Below are 20062 nucleotides of genomic sequence, written 5' to 3'. Positions count from 1 at the left end.
AGGGGGGAGGAGGAGGCGGAGTCTGAGGTTGATGATGCTGCGCTCGAGGCGGAGTTTCTCGATGCTCAGGAGACTCCGATTGAGGGGGCTGGCGTTACTGTCTCGGCTTCAACTATTGTTGCCGCGTCTGCCCCTTCTGCTGGTGCTGCTGGCGCCGCTGCCGTGGATGGGGTCACCCCCGTCACGGCAAACGGCACTCCTGGAGCGGAGGAAGAAGCTGCCGGCGAGGAGGAACTCGACGAAGGCGAGGAAGGCGGCGACGAGGAAGAGGAAGAGGAGGAAGAAGAGGACGATGAGGAGGATGAGGAAGACGAAGATGAGGGCGGCGAGGGCGGCGCCGACGACGAGGACGACGAAGACCACGACAAGAAGGCCAGCGTGCGCAACGAGATCGCGCAGCTCAAGCGTCAGCTCAAGCAGTACGAGGAGCAGCTGGCCAGTGTGACGGGTCCGATCATGAAGAAGCGGCTGGAGGGGAATATCAAAAATATCATGTCGGAGATCCAGCTCAAGAAGAGTATCCTTGGCGAGGCGGACGAAGATTAAGGGAACTGCAGAGGCTCAGACGGAGAACATCTTGTATTATGTGACGGCTTCTACACTCGAGGAGACTGCTTATTAGTTTAGCTACTTACTTCTACTTTTTACTCAGACAGGGATGGGCGTTTAAAAGGGCTTGTTCTGTGGAAGAGATTACCGAATACCCGGACAACGAAGCATTGGTCTGTCATCAGGCAAATACTATATCTATCAATCTGTCCTTCCCATGATAGTTGTGGAATAGGTATAGAGTTCATGAGTTTGTAATATCCGCGTCTTGATTGCCTTATGACTGATGTGGTTGTACATACAAAAAATAATACACGGTGTTTTTGTACACGTCTAGACAGCCATGATCCGCCAACCTTCCTCTGCTTCTCTTCTTTATCGTCATCCCAGAGATAACATGTCCATGCCCGACAGGTAGGTCGAAAGTCCACGCCCAAAAGCCGCCAACAAACGTTCTCCCATGCCATATATGTATATATGCCTCGAAAAACCAAAGCCGGCAATCCCAAGGAGCTTACGTTTACATAGCCTTGAGGTAGTTGCTCTCCTTGATTTTGGCGCGGCGCTCTTTGCGCATGGCACGGCGCAGGGCCTCGCGCGCGTCGACGGCGGCGACGGCCTCCTGCAGCGAGCCCGTCTCGGCGCCCGGAAGGTTGATGCTCTGTTGCTGCAGCGGGATCTTGGGCGCCAGCGCCTCCAGGTCGCCCGACGCCAGCAGCTTGGCCTCCTGAGCCCGCAGCCGCTTGAGCGCGAGGCGGCGTTGTTTCTTGGACTTGGCTACACCACATGGTCAGCATTTCCTGTCCCTTGGTTCCCTTGGTAGGTTCAAGCAAGGGGTGCGGGGGCTCGTCCCCGAGAGGGGCCCCCGCGGGGGGCGGGGGGTTGGTGGGGAGAAGAAAAGGAGAAAAACGTACAAAACTCATCGCCGACATCAACGCCCTCCTCCCCTTCATTCGTCTTCTTCTTCACCTCCAGGCACCGCCACAGCCACTCCGGGTACGCCTCATCCGGCAGCGCCACCGGGTCATTCTTGCCCTTGAAGTAGTTCAGCCCCTTGAGTACCGTGCCGGCCGGGCAGGATGACAGAGGTTTCTTGCCCTCACCCTCAGCGGCCGCGGCCGCAGCGCCAGGGGTCACAGGGTTCAGGTCGGGGGCGCCTTGTGCTGCTGCTGGTTGCGCTTCTGCTGAAGCTGAGGAGGTGTTAAGGATGGGTAGAGAAGTGCTGAAAGTTCGTAGTGTTGTTGTAGAGAAGGGGGCAGCTAGTGTCTGAGAGAGGGTGGTTGTTGACGACAGGTTGAGTTGGCGGCTTGCGAGCCCCGCGGCTCGGCGCAGACAGGTCCGGCAGATCATGGCACAACTGCTGTGCTGGGTTGGTCTGGTGTGTGAGTTTGTCTGGCTGTCGGGCGGGCGTGGAGGGGAGCGCCCTGGCTGCTGTAATACTTGCTGTAGAATTGGAGGTCGCTCTCCGTCTTGTGACGCTGTTCAGAGGCGTCCGGGTCGTTGGCGTTGCGGGATGGATGGATGGAGTCGGGTGGGCTAAAAATTTCTAGGGCGGCCGGAACTTGCACCTGTGCAATTTTGGCCTTTGGTGGACGCGACTGATGTCTTGGCCGACACCCACGCCGCGGCTTGCGACGACAGCCCCAAAGTTAAACAGCGCAGGCCGATATATTCGAGAGAAAATGTCACACTTATTAGAAGATTACAATCACAATTGAGAGTAATATGCATTGTGTTTACAGACGTCAATTGCTTCATACAATCGATACATGACCATCTGGCCGTCGATACGGCCAGTTCTCAGTGCTCTGCCCCGTCTGCCCGAGCAGAGGACCTCCCCCCCTCCATAGCCCCTCCATGTCGACATGTCATCTATAAACGCTCTCTAAGCTTGCCCAGTCCCAACGCCCATATCCCCAAGCCATATTCGCACTCTTTTCGCCCAAATCTCGTCTGTAATTACTGCTGCTGGTTCTCCTTTGACCAGTAGTTCTGCTGCTCGAACAGGTAACCCTTGACCTTAGCGTTGGCAAGCAGCTGGAGGTACCGCTCTGCAAGCACGTCAGCCCTCTGCACAACCAGTGAAACCACCCCAAGAGCGACGACAGAGACAGCACTTCCGCAGGTGCAGCAGCTGAACTGTCCCCTGCCCCCCTCACAAACCCCAAAACTACCCCCATCGTGGGACACCAACCTCTCAGCTTGCCGCATTTCTCCAAATGATTGACGCCCTCCCGGTAGTAGCACTTGCTTAGCTCCTCGCGAACCAGCCGGCCCATCATGACCTGCACCCATTGCTCGCGGATGATGGCGTCCTGGGCCTGCTTGAGGCGCTTGTTATCTTCGTAGTCAACGCCGTCGAAGGTCGGCGGAACCTGCGGCTTCTTGGCCAGGAAGGCCTCGGACTCGGGAGTTGGCATGGTGACTTAGTAAGGGTTAGGCTGACTCCCTCGAAAAGAAACAGAGTCGAAGGATTGTGGTCGCGGCGTCGGGTTCGATATCCAGCGCAACTCGAGCTACGGCGGCGGCAGGTGATCGCTGTGATGCTGATGCTGCTGCAGCACGGCATCCACTTTGCGGCCAAAGCTGGAGCTTCCAGTTGATACCTCAATTGACAGGCAGAAACCGCCGCAAAGCCAAGACTCATTGCCAAGCCTTTCTCCACGCTAGGCTCAAAGCGGTCTAGCGCAGGGATGCCCCCAAATCTTGGCTCCGCGTGAAAACGCCATCCACCGCCCGCGCGTTTGGCCCCACTTAAATTTTCGATAAGCCTTGAATTTTTCTTATCGCTCGCCCAGCCTTTTCGCGACCATCTATTTTTCTTTTCAAACCTCCCTCCCCTTCCCCCCCCCCCAAGGAAAATTTCCTCTACCTGCAACAATTCCATTCCTTCCTCCCCTTTCTTGCCCAAAAATCTAGTCCAATCTTTTCGCGCAACTTCAAGAATTATTAAATCCTTCACCATGGGCAAGACCAAGGATACCAAAGCCGTCAAGGCCAAGGCTGTCGAAAAGGCCGCTAAGCCGGCCAAGGTCGCGCCGAAGGAGGTCGCCACTTCCAAGGCTAAGGCCGTCGAGGTCAAGAAGAACAAGAAGAAGGTCGAGTCGGAGTCTGAGAGCGAGTCTGAGTCTTCTGAGTCGGAGAGCGAGTCCGATTCTGAGTCCAGCGCCAGCAGCTCCGATGAGGAAGAGACCAAGAAGAGCGCCAGCGACTCTGAGTCCTCCGATTCTTCGTCTTCTGAGTCTGAGTCGGATTCCGAGAGCGACTCTTCTGAGTCCGATTCCGATGTCGAGATGACAGACGCCAAGCCCCTGACCAACGGCAAGGCCAAGGCTGCTAAGGTCAACGGCGCCAAGGCCAGCGAATCTGAGTCTGAGTCTTCTGAGTCTGATTCCGAGACTTCTGAGTCTGATTCTTCCGAGTCGGACTCTGAGGATGAGGAGGAGAAGCCCAAGGCTGCTGCCAAGCAGGAAAAGGCTAAGCCCAAGAAGGCCGAGTCTGAGTCTGAGAGCGATAGCGAGAGCGAGAGCGAGTCTTCTGACTCTGAAACCTCTGAGTCGGAGTCGGACGAGGAGTCTGAGGAGGAGAAGCCCGCCGCTGCCAAGGGCAAGGACGACAAGAAGGCCGAGGCCAAGTCTGAGTCGGAGTCTGAGTCCGACTCTGAGGTACATCATCCCAATTCTACACTAACACTTTCGCGCGCTAACTTTCTACAGTCTGAGTCGAGCGAGTCTAGCTCTGAGTCTGAGTCCGAGTCTGAGTCCGAGTCTGAGTCTGAGGAGGAGTCTGAGGAGTCTGTCGAAGAGAAGCCCGCTGCTAAGGAGAAGTCGTCCAAGAAGCGCAAGGCCGAGGAGGAGCCCGAGTCGGCCGCCGCTGATGTCAAGAAGACAAAGGGTGACGCCAATGCACAGACCTCTGAGAAGACGGCCACCCTCTGGGTCGGTAACCTCGGCTGGGCCGTCGACGATAAGGCTCTGTATGAAGAGTTTGAGAATTGCGAGGGTATCGTCAGCGCCCGCGTCGTGACCGACAAGGACTCCCGCCGCTCCCGCGGCTTTGGCTACGTCGACTTCACCTCTCCTGATGCCGCCGAGAAAGCTTACAACGAGAAGAACGGCGCCCACCTCCAAGGCCGCGAGATGCGTCTGGACTTCGCTTCCAAGCCGGCCGAGGGCAATGATCCCACTACCCGTGCCGCGGAGCGTGCCCGCAAGCATGGCGATGTCATCAGCCCCGAGAGCGACACCCTCTTTGTTGGAAACCTGTCCTTTAACGCTACTGAGGAGTCTGTCTCCGAGTTTTTCAACTCTGTCGCTGCTGTCCAGAGCCTCCGTATCCCGACCGATCAGTGAGTATACTTGTGCTTGTGTCTAATCTACTCAACCGCTAACTCTATTCAGGGAGTCTGGCCGCCCCAAGGGCTTCGCCTACGTGACCTTTAACTCGGTCGAGGACGCCAAGACCGCCTTCAATCAGCTTAACGGCTCCAACTTGGACGGCCGTCCCGTCCGTCTCGACTTCGCCAAGCCCCGCGACAGCAACGGGGGCGGCAATGGCTTCCGTGGCGGTCGCGGCGGTGGCCGTGGTGGTGCTCGTGGCGGCCGTGGTGGCGGTGGCCGCGGCGGCGCCCGTGGCGGCAACAAGAGCGCCGGCACTGCCTTCCAGGGCAAGAAGATCACCTTCTAAATTGTTCGATAGGAGTGTGGTCTTCAGCAGTTTGGTGCCTCAGTTCAATGCTTCAGTGTAGGATGTACGATCAAGGTTATGAGGGTAATGGGATGATTTCATGCTGCCGCACGCGCGCACAGGGGACAACGAAAAGAAAAAGAACGAACGTGGGATTGCTTGATACCTCTTTACTACCAACTTAATCCGTCCGTCACGAGGGGCTATATTTTCACAACTGCTGCTTTGATTCGTCCGTCCACAGTCAGTCACAAATCGTTGCGTACCAGGTTACCTTCACTGAGGGCTTTGTGGGTTTTTAACATCGTCTTCATCGAGGGCCATTTCTTCAGAATCACACCATCTTCCCTCACTGGAATGTTGGTCAACCGGTGAGGGAATCTAGGTGGTGGGCTTTTGAAGAAAAAGATACATCTTTTCTCGGTCTAGTTGGTTGGCCACCGCTGACCGAGAGAGGAGGTGTCGATCTAACCTGAGGGCTTGAGGGCTTTTTCTCTATGGAGGACTTCCTCCAGTCCATAATGTGTCCGCTACCTACCTTTTGTGGGCTTGACTTGCGCTGAAAGATGAGGCTGGGTTTTGGGCTCTTTGACAGCCTCATATTTTCTCCTCTCTTGACATGACGCATATGACGCATCTGCCGCTGTCTGTCTCGGTCAACAGCAGTTGTAGATGACATAGTACAGTGGGTTTGATGGCTCTCTCGTCTTCTCAAGCGATGGGTTTCCCTACCTCTCCGTGGGCTCGTGGGCTTGTAGGCATCCATCTAGCATCGGTCTCTCTTCAGAGAGACTGGTACCAAATGTTGCTTCGCTCTTCGTTCCGTGGGCTTTCTCGAGGGCTTGTCTGTTCTGCATACGAGGGTTCTTGTGGTTTTTCCGATCGGTTTGCTTCGCTCGTGCTTGTTTGGTTCTTTGGTCTTTGGGGCTCGGAGAAGGAGAACAAAAAAAATAAAGAATTTGGTCTCTGGTGGTTGGGGGATGTCTCAAGTATATTTGCAGTTTGTTTCCGTAGTTTCATCAGCATCATCTTACTTCACTCGTCTCTCTACGAGAGGGGACCTGAAAAAACGCGAGAAACTTACGTGTTCTTCAGAGTCCCTCCTCTCTCTGTCTCTGTGATCTTTATCGTCATGAATCTGTATCAAAAGTGAAAGGCTGTAAACATCGTAGGAAGTGGTAAGTACCTTTAAGAGTCACACACCTCTGGTTTTCTCTATGATGTCTGTGAGGCTTCCATGGAGGTTGACAAGGCATATATAATTGGTGACACCCTAGACCAGAGGATATAGAGTGGCTGCTGAAGGTCTATGAACCAAGTAGCCATCTATTGTGCGCAAGGACCTGATGAGAAAGTAGGAATCTAGCATGTTTGTAGAGAGAGCTAGTACTATGGTAAACAGAGTACCATGTTGAAATGTTATGCAAAGTTCATAGTTTATGTACTGAATATGGGAGGGACAATGAGATGCTTGGCGACCATGCATATACCATCAGCCACACAAAGAGACGAAGATGTTCAAGGCAATGCAAGACACCTTGCAACCTTGGATGGCACAGACTATGGCCCAACTGAGCTTGAGCAACCCCTTTCAGCCTGTCGTCATTGCTAATAGTTGGCTTTTCATTTCATTTCTTGGTCTGCAACTGTAGCTAGGTGGCATCATCAGTATAGAGTCATATGCATATAAACTTATTTCTCCGGTGTGCATTTTCTTGGTTTCTGGCAGTTCGTCGGTGCAAAGGAAGCCTTAAAGAAGGTCTTAGTGTAGTGAGACCTGCGTATTTTCCCGCCTCTTTGTGACTCATGGGATGTACATGCCTGAGAGGCAAGCCTCACGAACATGGAGATAACCAGCCCTGACTGGCTAGTAAGTCATGTAGCAGTGGACTATGTAGCAGTGGATATAGCTCGGGCGAAAGGGTGACTTGGCTCAAATGACTAACTGGATGGCGACCTATAGAACCAGAGTTTGTGACCCCCGCGGGTTGGGCCTCCGGGCAGTCAGCACACGTTGAGCGCTTTATACAGGAATCTATATGAGGGGGAGAAATCAAGTAGACACTTGATTGCGGTGCAGGAAAAAAGAAAAAGACGCATTTCATTTTCAAGTACTGGACGGGATGGTGGTAAAATAACCATCTGCCTGCCTTCTCATTGATCCTCCCATTCGGCTACAAAACTCCCCCGTTCCTTTCTGAAACGTAAGCGTATGGTAATCAATAGATATATGTTCCATCTAGCTCCTTTTAAGGGGCCCTCGAACAACGTAAGTCATCATCAAAAGGACATTCATCCAGAAAAAAAAAGTTAACATAAAGCTTCCATTGCACTCATGTCACAGTCTCAGCCAGTGAGTCCTCCACGAGAAGGTGAAACAGATCGAGTCGTTAAGGAAGTGTCCATCCTCCCGTTCTGATTTCCCCGGGAGCCCCGGGGGTTTGGTTGGGAACGGGGCATGGTTAGAGCAGCAGTGATCGCGAAGAATATCTCGGGCATCTCTGAGTTGAACGATATAAGATGTTAGCTTTTCAGCCTAATGTTTTAAAATTGTCGTATACGGATGTTTAAGTGAGGGAAAACAACAAGACCAGGATGTACCAACCGGAAGAGCGAAGTGATGATGAGTGCCGTCTTAGTTCTGATTGGCCTTTTCTTTGTCTTGCTTATCAGGCTGTTCCCCTTGTCCCTTGCCACGTCCCTTGCCACGTCCCTTGCCACTACCCTTGTCTGTAGCCGGCTTGGGGGCCTGAGGAGGCTGAGGATCATATGTTGTGTAGAATGGTTCAGCGCCAGAACCGGCAGCTGAGGCGGACGTGTTGTCCATGTTGGCTGGAGCTCTCTGTGAGGACGAGAACTGTGGGATGATAGCTGAGAAGTCAAAACCGATACAGAGAAGCAAACGAGGAAAGCATGGAGCGTAGGAAGAGCTGAATTCCTGCAATGCTGTGAGCGCAATGAGAACAGCTTAGCTATATAGGCTTTCCCCAGATCTTTTCACCCCAGAGAGTCCGACTATCCCCTGTTATACCTCCAGGTTCCGAACCCCGCATCAACTGCCATCTCACCCATGGTTTCCCTTCTCTGGGCTTCAGGAATGCGGTCTGCGAAATTGTCTCGAGCCCAAAGCTGGGGGGATTGCAGCACAAGAGAGGGATGTAACGATGATTGGGCAGATATGATGAGGGCACAAAGGAACAGCCAGTCAGCTAGACAGACAGAGGGTCAGATAGATGAAACGCGCGCACTACGCGTTGCCGGCCGGGTTGCTTGGAGTGGGTCTGCCGCGGAGAGCGAGGGGAGCGTGACACGCGTGGGTTTGCGTAGGGAGTGTGGTGTAGTGTAGTGCCGTTCCGTGCGGTTATTGCGTGTAAACATCTGGTTTGTCCGCCGGGCTCTCTCAAGCCAGACAAGGCCGCACGAAGGTTGGTCGGGTCAGTCATTTTCGGCTCAGAGAGGGGCAGGTCGGCGTCGGACGCGGCGCGAGCGAGGTTGGGAATGGGCTCTCGGAAAGGCGCAGGGCATGAGGAGAAGAAGGGGGCAGCGGAGAGGACGAAGGAGCGAATGGTAAAGATGGGGGAGGGCATTAGACTCTGCGAGAGCCAGCCCCAGGAAAGCCAGCCTGGCCGCCGCCAGCTCGGCTGGCAGGAGGGGCAGGCCACGGGGACGAAAGAGCCGCACTCATTCCGGGAGGGACGCACCCCCCCGACCGCTGGCTTCTCCCTGACCTTTTGTTCTCCTCGTCTTTTCCTCCCCTGCCTTCCCTAGGCCGAAGGCCTGTTTACCCCCCTCCCCCTCCCCCTTCTGGGAGCTCAACACATGTGGGTATGCATGCAGAGCGCTGGTCTGTTTTGCGGCCTGATGGCTAGACGCTTGGCATTGGAAGGGAGAACAGGATGGGCTAATGCAGCTGCCGTCTTGACACGAGCGTCGCGAGGATTGTGGCATGCCGCTGGAACTGGCTGGATAGCTCGTCAGAGCTGCTGCTTGGGTCAACGCTGGTTGGTCTTGGTAATCTCACTCGAGTTGGGGAAGTCACTGATACTTCTGGCTAGACTTCGTCTTTCGGCTGTTTTTAGTTTGGTTTTTTTTTTGGCTATCGAAAATGCTTCTTCGAAGCATTTTTGGAGGGGAAAAAAAGACGTAAAAGAGCAGAATGAGCATGGAGGAAGATTGACAGACAAACTACGAGGAAGCCGGGCGTTGGTTAAATACAGATCTTTGAAATGCGGCCATGTATATACCTCCAAAAATCGCAATTGTAATTTCATTTGTATGGCTAAAGCCCCTGAAGAACGCCTTATTGTGCCTCGAAAGCTTAGTTCAACGCGTAACAGAGGCAGGATAACCCATGAAGCTAGGGTGTTGGGGCAAAAGACGCTAAACATTGACCAGCTGAAGAGGGAAGCAGCTCTCTAACCAACCTGTGACTCCTGTCCGCTCTTGAAATCAAATCAAAAGGAGATCCAACATGGGTAGAATCTAAAACAAAGCTTTTTGTTCTCCGCTGTCCCAAAACTGACCAGGGCCATCAGGGGATGTGTAAGTAGTCGGGACTTACCCCACGCACTTTGCTCGACAGGCTGAGCAGCATAAACATGCTCAAACCCTATCTTTAAACGGCTACATGGTCCTAAGCGATATGTGAACCGTCTGCCCAGATCCGGCTTTTCAAATTTTGTTTGCATTCCCGAGCTCAAGCGTCTTTGCTGGGGACCCCCCGGCGGCTGGAGGACGATGACCCCCCACGCGTCATAGTTTCGTGTCCTCGCACAGCATCGTCAAAATCAGCAGCCCAGTGCTTCGTTGGTCGACACCAGGTCTGGTGACAAAATTTGACGTGCTGGCTCGCTCGGGAGTGGTCATCTTCAAAATGCGGCCAGAGAGCAGCTACCCAGAACGGGAATCATCCTTGCGATTAAGCAGATTGCTGCATCTGCAATCCTGCACCCATTGTCTGCAGTGTGCTTGGATGTTGGTCATCGCTGTTGCCATTTCTTGCCGTGTCTGTCTTGATTGGTGGGGCCTCCAGGCACTAGCCCGGCTCTGTGATTGGCCGGGCCGCTGCGGTTCGCTCCAGCAAGAGCGGCCCGGCTGGACCCCTGTGGGGTCACATCTTATCAACAAGCCAGCAGAACATATTTTCTATGTCTTCTATGGCTTCCAAGTTTCCGCCAACTCTCTCTTATTGCTCCATAACCCGCATCCGACTGAAAGCGACATACATATGGATATCGAATCGTCAGTGAGCAGCAGAAATCTCGGCTAGCCAGATGATCGGCCATTACCATTACCTAGCTCCTACTGCAAGCCACGCCAGCGATCAACTGCCAGCACTATGGTTTGCATCACATGCAATGGCTTCATGCGGTTGAACGTCCAGGGCCATAACTGGCCGTCGTGAAAATCTTTCTGACGATCTAATTGATATCAGGAAGCCAGAAGCTTGGAAACACGGAGAGGCCGTCTTAGCCTGCCTTCCCCGTAGGACTGAGTGCCACATAAGGCTGCGTCTCCTTTCCCCCTCACGCTAGGGATTACCTGGTTCGCCTAGACTCTAGTTCAAGTCTGCCATAGAACAATAAAGTCGCGAACCCAACTCTCCACACACAGATCTATCGGGCTCCAAGACCTGCCCGTCTGTTTGTTACATCGCAGGGGCACCTCTCTCAAACTTTACCCGATAGGCCTTTACGTGCTATCCAGAGGCTCTACCCTACAGTCTGCTATGCTTCCTTCACACATTTCAAGTGTAACGGGACTGAAGCAGCTCATGTCTGATATGCAAGAGTTGGGTTGTCATCGAGTGATGACAAACTTCCGAAAATCTTCGGCACTGCGGTTTGCTATCTTGATGGAAGGGCCTATGAGTCATTTCTATGTAGTTCATGCGTTTATTAAGCAGAACCAAGGGCGGAAGGCGCTCCTCCAGAGGTTCTCGGTTCTACCAGACTGTCTGTTGCCAATCCCTCCAGAGGCCCTCATGATATCGTTGCCTTCATTTTCTCTAACATCAAAGTTCCTCACGAGCTACGCCTACTTTACAGCATGGCCCTTTCCTTTTGATTTCCTCATACTCATCCCGCTCTCCCGACGAGAACATTACCTGGGTAATTAGTCTTGCCCAGGAGAGAAGGAAGGTCTTATGGTGGTATGCAGCCCTAAAAAAGTAGCATGCTTGATGATCCGTAGCAATCATAGGATGTCCTGGCTCAGGTTACTTGTCCAGGAGTAGGACTTCTTTGGAGGTGATTTACATCTGAGCTACCTAACCCAAAAACTAGTTGGTGTGTGACCATCCCGTTAAGCATTTTCTGATCTACGCTCTATCAGAGATTAATCCGTATTTTGGACTTCATACGGAGCACAAAATAATGGAGCATGAGGCTCCCCTTGATCCAAACGGGAGTAAACTGTAGAAAGAGCAGGAGCTGGATGGTGAAACGAAGGGCCGCATCATAGCATATGATTCTAGAAGCAGCCGCAGTAAGTCCTTTCTCTACGATTGGACAGATTCCCTGCTCTGACAGCTTCCAGAGGTACTTACACTGTCAACCAGTAGTCGAGCACGTGCCCATCACAGCAGCCTCTAGACTTACCACACAATATCCAGGGGCAGCCTCTTAAGACACCAGGCGAGATCTACCAGCAAGGAGCGATGTTAATTATCCCGCTGCTTTAGTGTCCTCTTTATGAGAGCAGGCCAGGGCATATCGCAGCATCGCTCCCAATTATGTAGATCAGAGAAAACCCACTGAAGGTCAATTGTAGGGATCCGTCAGCCCGGTTGAAGACGATAAGTCAAAAGCTTAACGCCAGATATGGATGGATACAAAGTACTTCTCCAATAGCACAGCACCGGGTCCAAATTTTGGTTAGGACACTGTAAGCCTGCCCTCATCTTTTATAACGACTCCCGTCTCCTCATAAAGCCCGCTGGCATATATACATACATACATACATCATACATACATACATACATACATATATATATATATATATATATACCATTATAACCACAGATCAGGGTCGCTATAGCAACTACGTTGAAGAAAAAAAAACATCCTTAGCCGTGATGTATGAGATATCAGGTGTTAAGAATGCTATGTAAGGGCTGCATGAACTGCCGAATACACTCCCGGCAATCATTCGGCTGTGAGACATGATATAAAAAGCTTCTGAAGCTAATCTTTCCGAGAAGTGCATCCAACTGGAGGCTCATGAGGTTGATGTGGGCAGAGAGCATGGGGAGATTTCGTAGGAGATGGCCGTTGTCATTCCACCTTGAAACATGTAGATAGCATCCTCAGGCCACAGATATCACGCTGACAGCACACAGGCTCCTCGATGTGTACTTACTGTCAAGAGGCTCGATTTCTTCCTGCGCTGAGCCCGAGACACAGAAGGTTTATGAACCTCACGTCTCATCCCATCCCTCGGCCGCCCTCAGAAAAAATGGGGATTGTTAAAAAGCCCTGGCCAAAAGCTGAAGACGGGGAGCCGGAATCTCGCACCGACAGGGCTGGCACAACGTCATGGCGCCGCGCCCAATGGATCAAGTGGACCACACTAAGTGGGGACTGGTGAGACTGCATCCAATTAGATCGGCGAATGTTCCTGGGCGATCGCTCCACACCGGTTAGAGTGGAGCTGGCACGGTCACGCCCAGCGCGAGACAACCAAGCTGTCGCCAGAGACGCCCAGACGGGACGGAAGCCCTGGGCGCAGTGCCTAGGATGCTACTGTCACTGTGTCAGTGCTGGCTGAGCGGGCGCCGGTGTGTCGACAGTGGTTAAGGCCAGCAAGGATATCAAAGAGAGGCCAAATCCCATAGAAGCCCCAACAAAAAAAAACATGGGTTGTGGTTGATCGTGGGATCACCGCCGACTTCGGTTTCCACTTTCCACAACAGTACAAGAACGGAGGTACCCCAGCAACCTAGACTCTCTTGTCACTGCTCCTCCGCCTCTTCATCATCGTTGTCGTTGCCGTTGCTCACAGAATCAGCCCATTTCGATCTGGAAAAATCAGGGTGGTTTCACTGATATTAAAACAAAGATCCGCTCCCGGCTGCTGTCGTGAGGTGAAGGCGTGAAGCCGGCGTCCTCACGACTCCGCTCCTGCAGGCTGCGGGGGCGGCGATCCACACCTACAGCCAGCTGAGCAGTCCGTGACTCTGAGAACTTGCTTTGGGGGCAGCGTGCTGCGTGATTCGTCCTGCTTCGCCCATACTCTCTCCCACGCCCGCTGCGCGACGCCGCTACGGATTGTTCAGGTGCCGTGGGGCCAACAACACCACGATCTGGACACTCTCGCCAGGTTACCCCCCCCGGGTCAGGAGGAGAGCGACACGACTGACCATCTCCTCATTTACATACGAATCAACATCGTGAGAATCGCCGACTGATTTCCTGCGTATTGCATCTTCCGCACGTTCGACGCAAAGCCGGGTCAACTACGAGTCTGATCTTGTTGACCATGCCGCCGTCGGAAATCTATCGGCCATCGCGCCGCGAAGGGCGCAGCGCTGTCACTACGGCTCCCAACACCGAGAATACCGTTGTGCGCTCCGACATTCCATCGACTTCTCACTCTCCAAGCCGGCACAATGATGGTCAGTCTCAGCCAGACGCCGAAGCCGGCGGCCTGTCGCGACAGCCCTCGGAACTGACCATGTCTATGTCTTCAGAGTCCTGGGTCGAGGTGTCGTCCCGTCCATCATCCTCATCGCTCTCCTCCATCGGCGGCGATGAGATCGTTACAACCGGCCTGCGCGTCGGCTCCGGCACCTACCCGCGTCGCCGGCGACCACAGAACGCGATGCCTGCGTCCTTCATTGTCGGTCACTCCGACGCCAACACCAGCGGCGCGACAAGCAGCCAAGACGAGTACGAAGAGTCCGAGAGCGAGGAAGACCGCGTCATGACCAGCTCGAATGAAGCCATCCACCCAACCGCCAGCACGAATCTTCTCTCCCATCGGCGGACAACCTCTTCTCGCAACGCCTCCGCCGCCGTCGAAACCGACTCCGACAGCGACGACGACGACGACGGCACCGCCCTCGGCCCGGCCTCCAGCCCCACGCCCGTCTTCCGCCCCCAACCAAACGCCTTCTCTCATCCACCCAGTCACATGCTGAACCATTCCTCAGCTGCCGCTAGCAGGAGTAGCTCCTATCCCTACAGCCAATCAGCCCCCTCCTCGCGACCCGTCCATTACCGTTCGCATAACAACTCCCGTCGCTCGCCCCCCGATTTCTTGAGTCCATCTTACCAGGCCGATAATGATGCTGCGCTACGCGCCTCGCTGACGACGCTGCTTTCCTGCGCGGCTGCTGCGCGTAGTTTGCCGAAATATAATACCGCCACCAACACTAACAACAACAATAACAATCCTGCTACCATCAGCGATGATGAACGCCGCGCCCTCGGTGCAGCAATCCTCCCTCCGACCACCCAGCCAATGGAACTCCGTCTTGTACCGGAATCGGAGCTCATGGCCGAGCACGACGACGGGGCCCCACCTCCCTCCGGCCCGGCCGCTCCCAAGGCCCCACAGCAGGTCCCATCCCGAACCGGGACCCGCACTTCAACCGGCTCGTCGCCTGCCCTGTCGCCGACGAGACTGCACCCTTCGGGGGAGAAGACTAAGCGCTCTGCGACAGTACAGAGTGCGAGGTCAAGAGGCACTGGTAGGAGGAAGGCGTCCGGGGCTGTTACCCTCGAAAGGAATGCATCCCAAACATCCTTCTTCTCATCCCTCTCCCCGTCGGTTCTAACGTGGGCCGTCTCCGCTGGCGTGGTCGTTCTCGTGTCTGTGGTGGGCTTCGGCGCGGGGTATATGATTGGTAGAGAGGTGGGCAGGCAGGAGGGCGCTGCTGGTGCTGCTTCGTTTACTGCTGGGGGAGGTTCGGGAGGGGCTGGGTTGGTTGGGAATGCGACATCCGCTGCTGCGGCTGCTGGGTCTGGATGTGGCAGTGAGTTGGTGAAGAGCAGCTCGGCGGGAGGTGCGCTGAAGAGGATACGATGGGTGGGAGTTGTTGGGAAGGGCGTTGCTGCTTGATCCTTGGGGAGCCAAGATTTGGTCACGGTTATTCAGTTGGAAATGATCTTCTGAGGGGATTGAAGGGATATAGATGATTAAAAGCAAGGAAATCATTGCATTTTGGCTGGAACTCTGCAAATTGCATTGATTCCTTCCTACCTACCTACCTACCTACCTACCTATTTCTCTCTAGTTAGGAGCCATATCACTAAATAATAAGGGGGATAGGGGGGGGAGGGGGGAAAGCAACAAAACAACAACAGCAGCACAGCACATGGATTCCGGGTCAAAGGGATGCATGACTATTTGGATGCGAGATTTCACACATGCACACACACACACACGCATACATACATACCTGGAAAGGTGCCTGCATGATATGGATAGGGACATGGATGGATGAGGGGACAGGACACCCTGTTGAAAGAATGAGGGTTGATAATGGCAACAGCAACCATGAGGGTAAGCTTGGCTGGAGTTTGTTGGAGATTTTGGTCATATGGAGGACTGGGTCCATAGGAGTTGATTCCCTTTCTCATGAGAACATGGATGGACATAGGGATGGATCTTTATTTTGGCAGTATCCATCTCTTCGGTTTGTTTTGATTTGGCTTGGGCTGGACTGGCTTGACTTGTTACTTGGATTTTGATTCACATCTACTTGGTTGGTAGTGGCTTCTTGTCTTATTATTCACTCCACCTACCCTCCCCCACCCCCTTCTCCAGGATTTGAATTCACAGATCTCACCAGGATTTTGGTTTTTGGTTATGCCCTCATGAGCTTGATCAAGCTCGGTCGTACCCCCTTTCTGGTTCTGGTTTTGATTCGTTATTATTATCGTTACATAGGGATACGTAGCTTGGTAATTAATATTTTTGGTATGCTTGGTTCTTAACCTTCATCATTTGGTTTTAGTTGAGGCTCTAGACATTACATGCTGCTGCCCTTCTGCGAATATGAAAGCCAGGAGGGATGACGGGCCTTGAGCACCTCTCTCTCTGCGGAAACGATGCCTGCCCTTGAGTAAAGGGGCGGACGATACTGCAGCAAAGGGAGACTACCTAGGCTAGAAGGCGGTCACATCTTCGTATGCCGATACAGTGAGGATAAAAAAGGGGTAGCTCGACAGACGGCTGGCCATCCACGTCCATAGAGGAAGCATTCAGGCAAGCAAGCAGATTGTCATGGATATTCAAGATTTAAGCATAACTGGCGTTATCATATATGGCTTAACCAACATCTTGCATTACCTCACAAACACAATTGACATCGATGACCCATATCCACAATTGCAAACCCAACAAGATACTTTGTTCACCCTCCTACAATCCTTATAAGATCCAAAGTAAGAGACTATCTCCCTCCCTTCACCTGCCCCCATCATTTCACTTAGGTAGGTGTCTCTCTTTTCTACCCCCCCCCCCCCAACCCCCCTCTCCCCCCTTGACCTTACACACAACCTCTCTGCCATGAATAGGTAAGGTAGGCACGTACCTACTCATCTATCGCCCCTTATCCCCATCAATAATCGATGCTCTCCTCTCCACCAAATACCCCACATCCTCCGGCACCTCGCCCTCGTACTCCAACACCGGAATCGTCATACCATACCCCTGTGTCTTCCCGGTTGCATCTCCCCGATCGATTTCCACGCAGATACACACGTCCAGGGACCCGTCATTTGCCGCTCTGCCGTGCAGCCTTGGGTCTGCGGCGCGGTGTTTCGTGCCACAGGAGAGTTCCCCTTCGTAGAGGGGGTTGCGCGGGTCGGGTTTAGAGCGGGGGAAGAGCCCGGATTTGGATTTAGATCTGGAATTGCCGGTTTGGGTTGAGGCTGCGGAGGAGGGGTTGTCCACGCTTGCGGGGCGATTGTGCGAGCGGGAGGAGAGGAAGCTGCCTAGCCGGGGGCGGTAGGAATGGGAGTGGGAGTGGATTGAGCCGGGGGGGAGGGAGGACGCGTCAGGGTTGAGGGGATTAGGGGGCTGAAGTTCGGGGAGGGCGCCGTTGCCGTTGCCGTTGCCGTTGCCATTGGTAGCAGTGCTGTTTGTACTCGCCTCGACGATAGTGGTGTTATGCGGGGAGTTCTCTGTAATGATGGTGAAATTTCGGCTGGGCATGGTGACGCAGTTGTAGCCTGCCGTCTTGGTTGCGGGACCTGGGTCCTTGTCAAACAGCTTGAGCAGCGTCTCGTCTGTTTCGTGGTCGAGATGATGGATCTTGTTTCTGCTAGCAAGCAGGTTTGCGACAGCCAGCGGAGGCGGCTTGTTGGTAATGGCAGAGGAAATCATGTTCACCATGTAGCGGTAGTCTTTCTCAACAGGGATGCCGAGTTTCGGATTGGCGTAGAAGCGGCCTAGGGCAGCGAGGTGGACGTCGCCACCGAGGATGGTCACTCGGACAGAGAACCGCGCGCTCAAGACCTGGAGCTTCTTGATCAACCAGTTGCGCTCCTCCTTGTGGGTGCGCGCGGTGTAGTGGTCGTCCAAGTCGTCCAGCAGATCGACGCTGCCATCGAAAGTGTTGAAGAAGCTGCCGCCGAAGCCCACGCGCCGGTTGAGGAGCTTCATGGGGCCCATGAGCGGGCTGGAGAAGATGTTTTCCAGCCAGGTCAGGCGCGGGTAGGCGATGGGGATGCCGAGTAGGAGGATCAGGTGCTTGTAGGGACGCTTAGCTTGCTTCGCGGAGGAGAATTCCTCGTAGAGACGTGTGAAAATTGCTTCGTACGTATCAGGGCGGTTGACTTGGTGGCGCGTGCGCTGGCATGCGTTTAGTATATTTGAGGTGTCAGAGAGTCTAAGGGACTAAAGCTCACCTCAGTACGGGCGTCGATGCCCACGAAGGCGACCCTGGCGCCGAGTCGGGCGAACATGTTGTGAGTATGCTCAGCGACATATGGCTGCTAGCGTTAGCCCAGGCATTTCCCTAATCATTCTTGGATAACTTACCCCTGGATGGGGGCCATAAATATAGTTAGGCTCCTTGATCGGAGGGTGTACGTAAGAATTGGCTGTCTGGCCAGCTCCTCCGGCCTGATCATTCCCTGCCGCAGAGGGACCACCTGTTTATGTTAGCAGTGCTGTGGAACTGAAAATAGGGGATCAAAACACTCACCTGTCGTGTAGGTCCTGGCTGGAGGAGGCAGATGGTGCTGAAAGAGCATGTAATACTTGTGCGCGGTGCCGCCAATGCCGCGGAAGACGTCGCATTTCATGAAGCGGTCGACGTATGAGCCAAAGCCATCGATGATCTATCCCGTCAGTAAGGATCATCGTAGCCCAGAAGGGGAGAAACTCACATCGTGATCATCCCAAATATTGAGCTGAGGAATCACGCAGTTCGCCGAGGCAAACGGCTCCGTAGAGTACCACCACAGGTAGTTTCTGAGATAGTACTCATCACACTTCTGGCGCAATTCCTCTGGGAAAGGATGATCCTTCCGTTTCTTGGGATTCGCAATATCCGCCCATTCCGCGAGCGGCCCATCGACACGGATGCCGTCGTTGTAGAGCTGGTCGCCGCCACCAATCCTATCGACTAGTTAGTACTGAACCGAAGTTCAAGAGGGAGGGAGAGGAAGACTCACATAACATGAAACGGTCTCTCCTTATGCTGTCTCAGCACATCATTCCACAGCACCGGCCCAGTCCAGGCATTCTCATCCGTCCCAACACTGAACCCATTGCATGAGAAGAACATGATCCTCATACTCTCCTCAAAAGCGGGGATCACGAATCGATACCCTTCCCTCAACTCCCTCTTCTCCCCTGGAAGGTTCCCTTTCTTCTTAGGATCGGGCACCTGCTCTCCCATGCTCACCTTCGGTCCCTTCCCACAGTTGAACCCATACTCCCACGTACTTCCTTCGCTCCGAACGGCTACCTCAAGGTCATACCGCCAGAAGGTCACCTTCGGATCAGAGTACAGACACAGGCCCTCGATAAACTGCACATTCTTCTCGCTATTCCCAACCCGGCGGAGCTTCAGTACCGGGCGTTGCCCCTTCTCAGGCACAATCATCCCCCCGCCCTCAGTCACAATCAGCACGCTGCCGAACCAGCGGCGACCGTGACCTTCCATGCGACGAAAGTTGAGGAGGGGGCCGCAGATGATTTTGTATTCTTGAGGGCCATTGCCACTGCTTCTGACACCAGCAGCCGCATGGGAGGATGGGCTGATGCCGCCAATCTCCGGGCGAGGGTTCTCACGCTCCCAGCGGGCGAAGGCGGTTGACTCGACGTGGCGCCATTTGGATTCAGACGCGTAGGGGTTTTGGGCGAGGTCGATTTGCTTGGTTGGGGTGCTGGAGACCCCGTTGGGATGAATGCTTGGGCCGATGCCCGGGTTATGGAGGGAGGACATTGGATCGGTCTGAGAAGAGTGAGATTTTGGTATATGAGTCGCGATGAGAGGATTGAACGATTGAATTGTTGAAGTTGATGGATTGGATGAGAGATTCAAATATTTTTATAATCCGTACGTTGCTAATTGATGATCGATCGGGTAATTTCAAGTCATGAGCTCAAGTGACCCCGTCTCGGTGTGATAAAGTCGGTTGAGGTTGAGGTGAGGTTGAAGTTGAGGTTGAGATTGATGTCCACGTTGAGAATCAGAATCTCTCAGCTGCGCTCGCTGGCCCCGGCCTCACTGTCACTCAAAAACACACACACACACCATCAAAAGTCGGTCAGAGTGGTTAAAAAAGATCAGATGAAAGACCCTTCCCAGGTTCAAGCGAGCTGAATCATGGAGTGAGTGACACATGCAACCCTAGGATCGACGCGG

General features: G+C 53.7%; 7 protein-coding genes across 7 annotated transcripts in view; 3 read left to right on the top strand and 4 right to left on the bottom strand.

Moving 5' to 3' along the window:
• Positions 1-546, top strand: part of CTHT_0060220 (transcription initiation factor TFIID subunit 7-like protein) — a gene marked incomplete at both ends in the record, with an annotated part of 1859 nt that extends 1313 nt beyond the window's left edge. Inside the window, one exon of the mRNA XM_006696277.1 lies at positions 1-546. This exon is cut by the window's left edge and continues 50 nt beyond it. Within this exon, the coding sequence (XP_006696340.1) occupies positions 1-546 (546 nt within the window).
• Positions 547-1069: 523 nt separating this feature from the next.
• CTHT_0060210 (mitochondrial 54S ribosomal protein mL54) lies at positions 1070-1899 on the bottom strand (the record flags this gene model as incomplete). The annotated part of the gene is made up of 2 exons (XM_006696276.1): positions 1070-1326; positions 1464-1899. 2 exons carry the CDS (start codon positions 1897-1899, stop codon positions 1070-1072), a joined length of 693 nt encoding a protein of 230 aa, XP_006696339.1.
• A 609-nt stretch (positions 1900-2508) lies between these two features.
• CTHT_0060200 (uncharacterized protein) lies at positions 2509-2969 on the bottom strand (the record flags this gene model as incomplete). Its single annotated transcript, XM_006696275.1, has 2 exons — positions 2509-2600; positions 2744-2969. The coding sequence occupies 2 exons, from the start codon at positions 2967-2969 to the stop codon at positions 2509-2511; spliced, it is 318 nt and encodes a 105-aa protein (XP_006696338.1).
• A 543-nt stretch (positions 2970-3512) lies between these two features.
• Positions 3513-5235, top strand: CTHT_0060190 (uncharacterized protein; the record flags this gene model as incomplete). Its single annotated transcript, XM_006696274.1, has 3 exons — positions 3513-4214; positions 4266-4897; positions 4950-5235. The coding sequence occupies 3 exons, from the start codon at positions 3513-3515 to the stop codon at positions 5233-5235; spliced, it is 1620 nt and encodes a 539-aa protein (XP_006696337.1).
• Positions 5236-7870: 2635 nt separating this feature from the next.
• On the bottom strand, positions 7871-8822 carry CTHT_0060180 (uncharacterized protein; the record flags this gene model as incomplete). The annotated part of the gene is made up of 2 exons (XM_006696273.1): positions 7871-8106; positions 8612-8822. 2 exons carry the CDS (start codon positions 8820-8822, stop codon positions 7871-7873), a joined length of 447 nt encoding a protein of 148 aa, XP_006696336.1.
• Positions 8823-13713: 4891 nt separating this feature from the next.
• CTHT_0060170 (uncharacterized protein) lies at positions 13714-15297 on the top strand (the record flags this gene model as incomplete). Its single annotated transcript, XM_006696272.1, has 1 exon — positions 13714-15297. The coding sequence occupies one exon, from the start codon at positions 13714-13716 to the stop codon at positions 15295-15297; it is 1584 nt and encodes a 527-aa protein (XP_006696335.1).
• A 1485-nt stretch (positions 15298-16782) lies between these two features.
• On the bottom strand, positions 16783-19639 carry CTHT_0060160 (uncharacterized protein; the record flags this gene model as incomplete). The annotated part of the gene is made up of 6 exons (XM_006696271.1): positions 16783-18036; positions 18093-18176; positions 18226-18338; positions 18392-18527; positions 18576-18807; positions 18864-19639. 6 exons carry the CDS (start codon positions 19637-19639, stop codon positions 16783-16785), a joined length of 2595 nt encoding a protein of 864 aa, XP_006696334.1.
• Positions 19640-20062: the final 423 nt, after the last annotated feature.

Source organism: Thermochaetoides thermophila, assembly GCF_000221225.1.
Source record: "Thermochaetoides thermophila DSM 1495 unplaced genomic scaffold scf7180000011821, whole genome shotgun sequence".
Classification (NCBI taxonomy): Eukaryota; Fungi; Ascomycota; class Sordariomycetes; order Sordariales; family Chaetomiaceae; genus Thermochaetoides; species Thermochaetoides thermophila.
The sequence above is the reverse complement of the archived record's forward strand: the minus strand, read 5'-3'. Positions and strand labels throughout refer to the sequence as shown.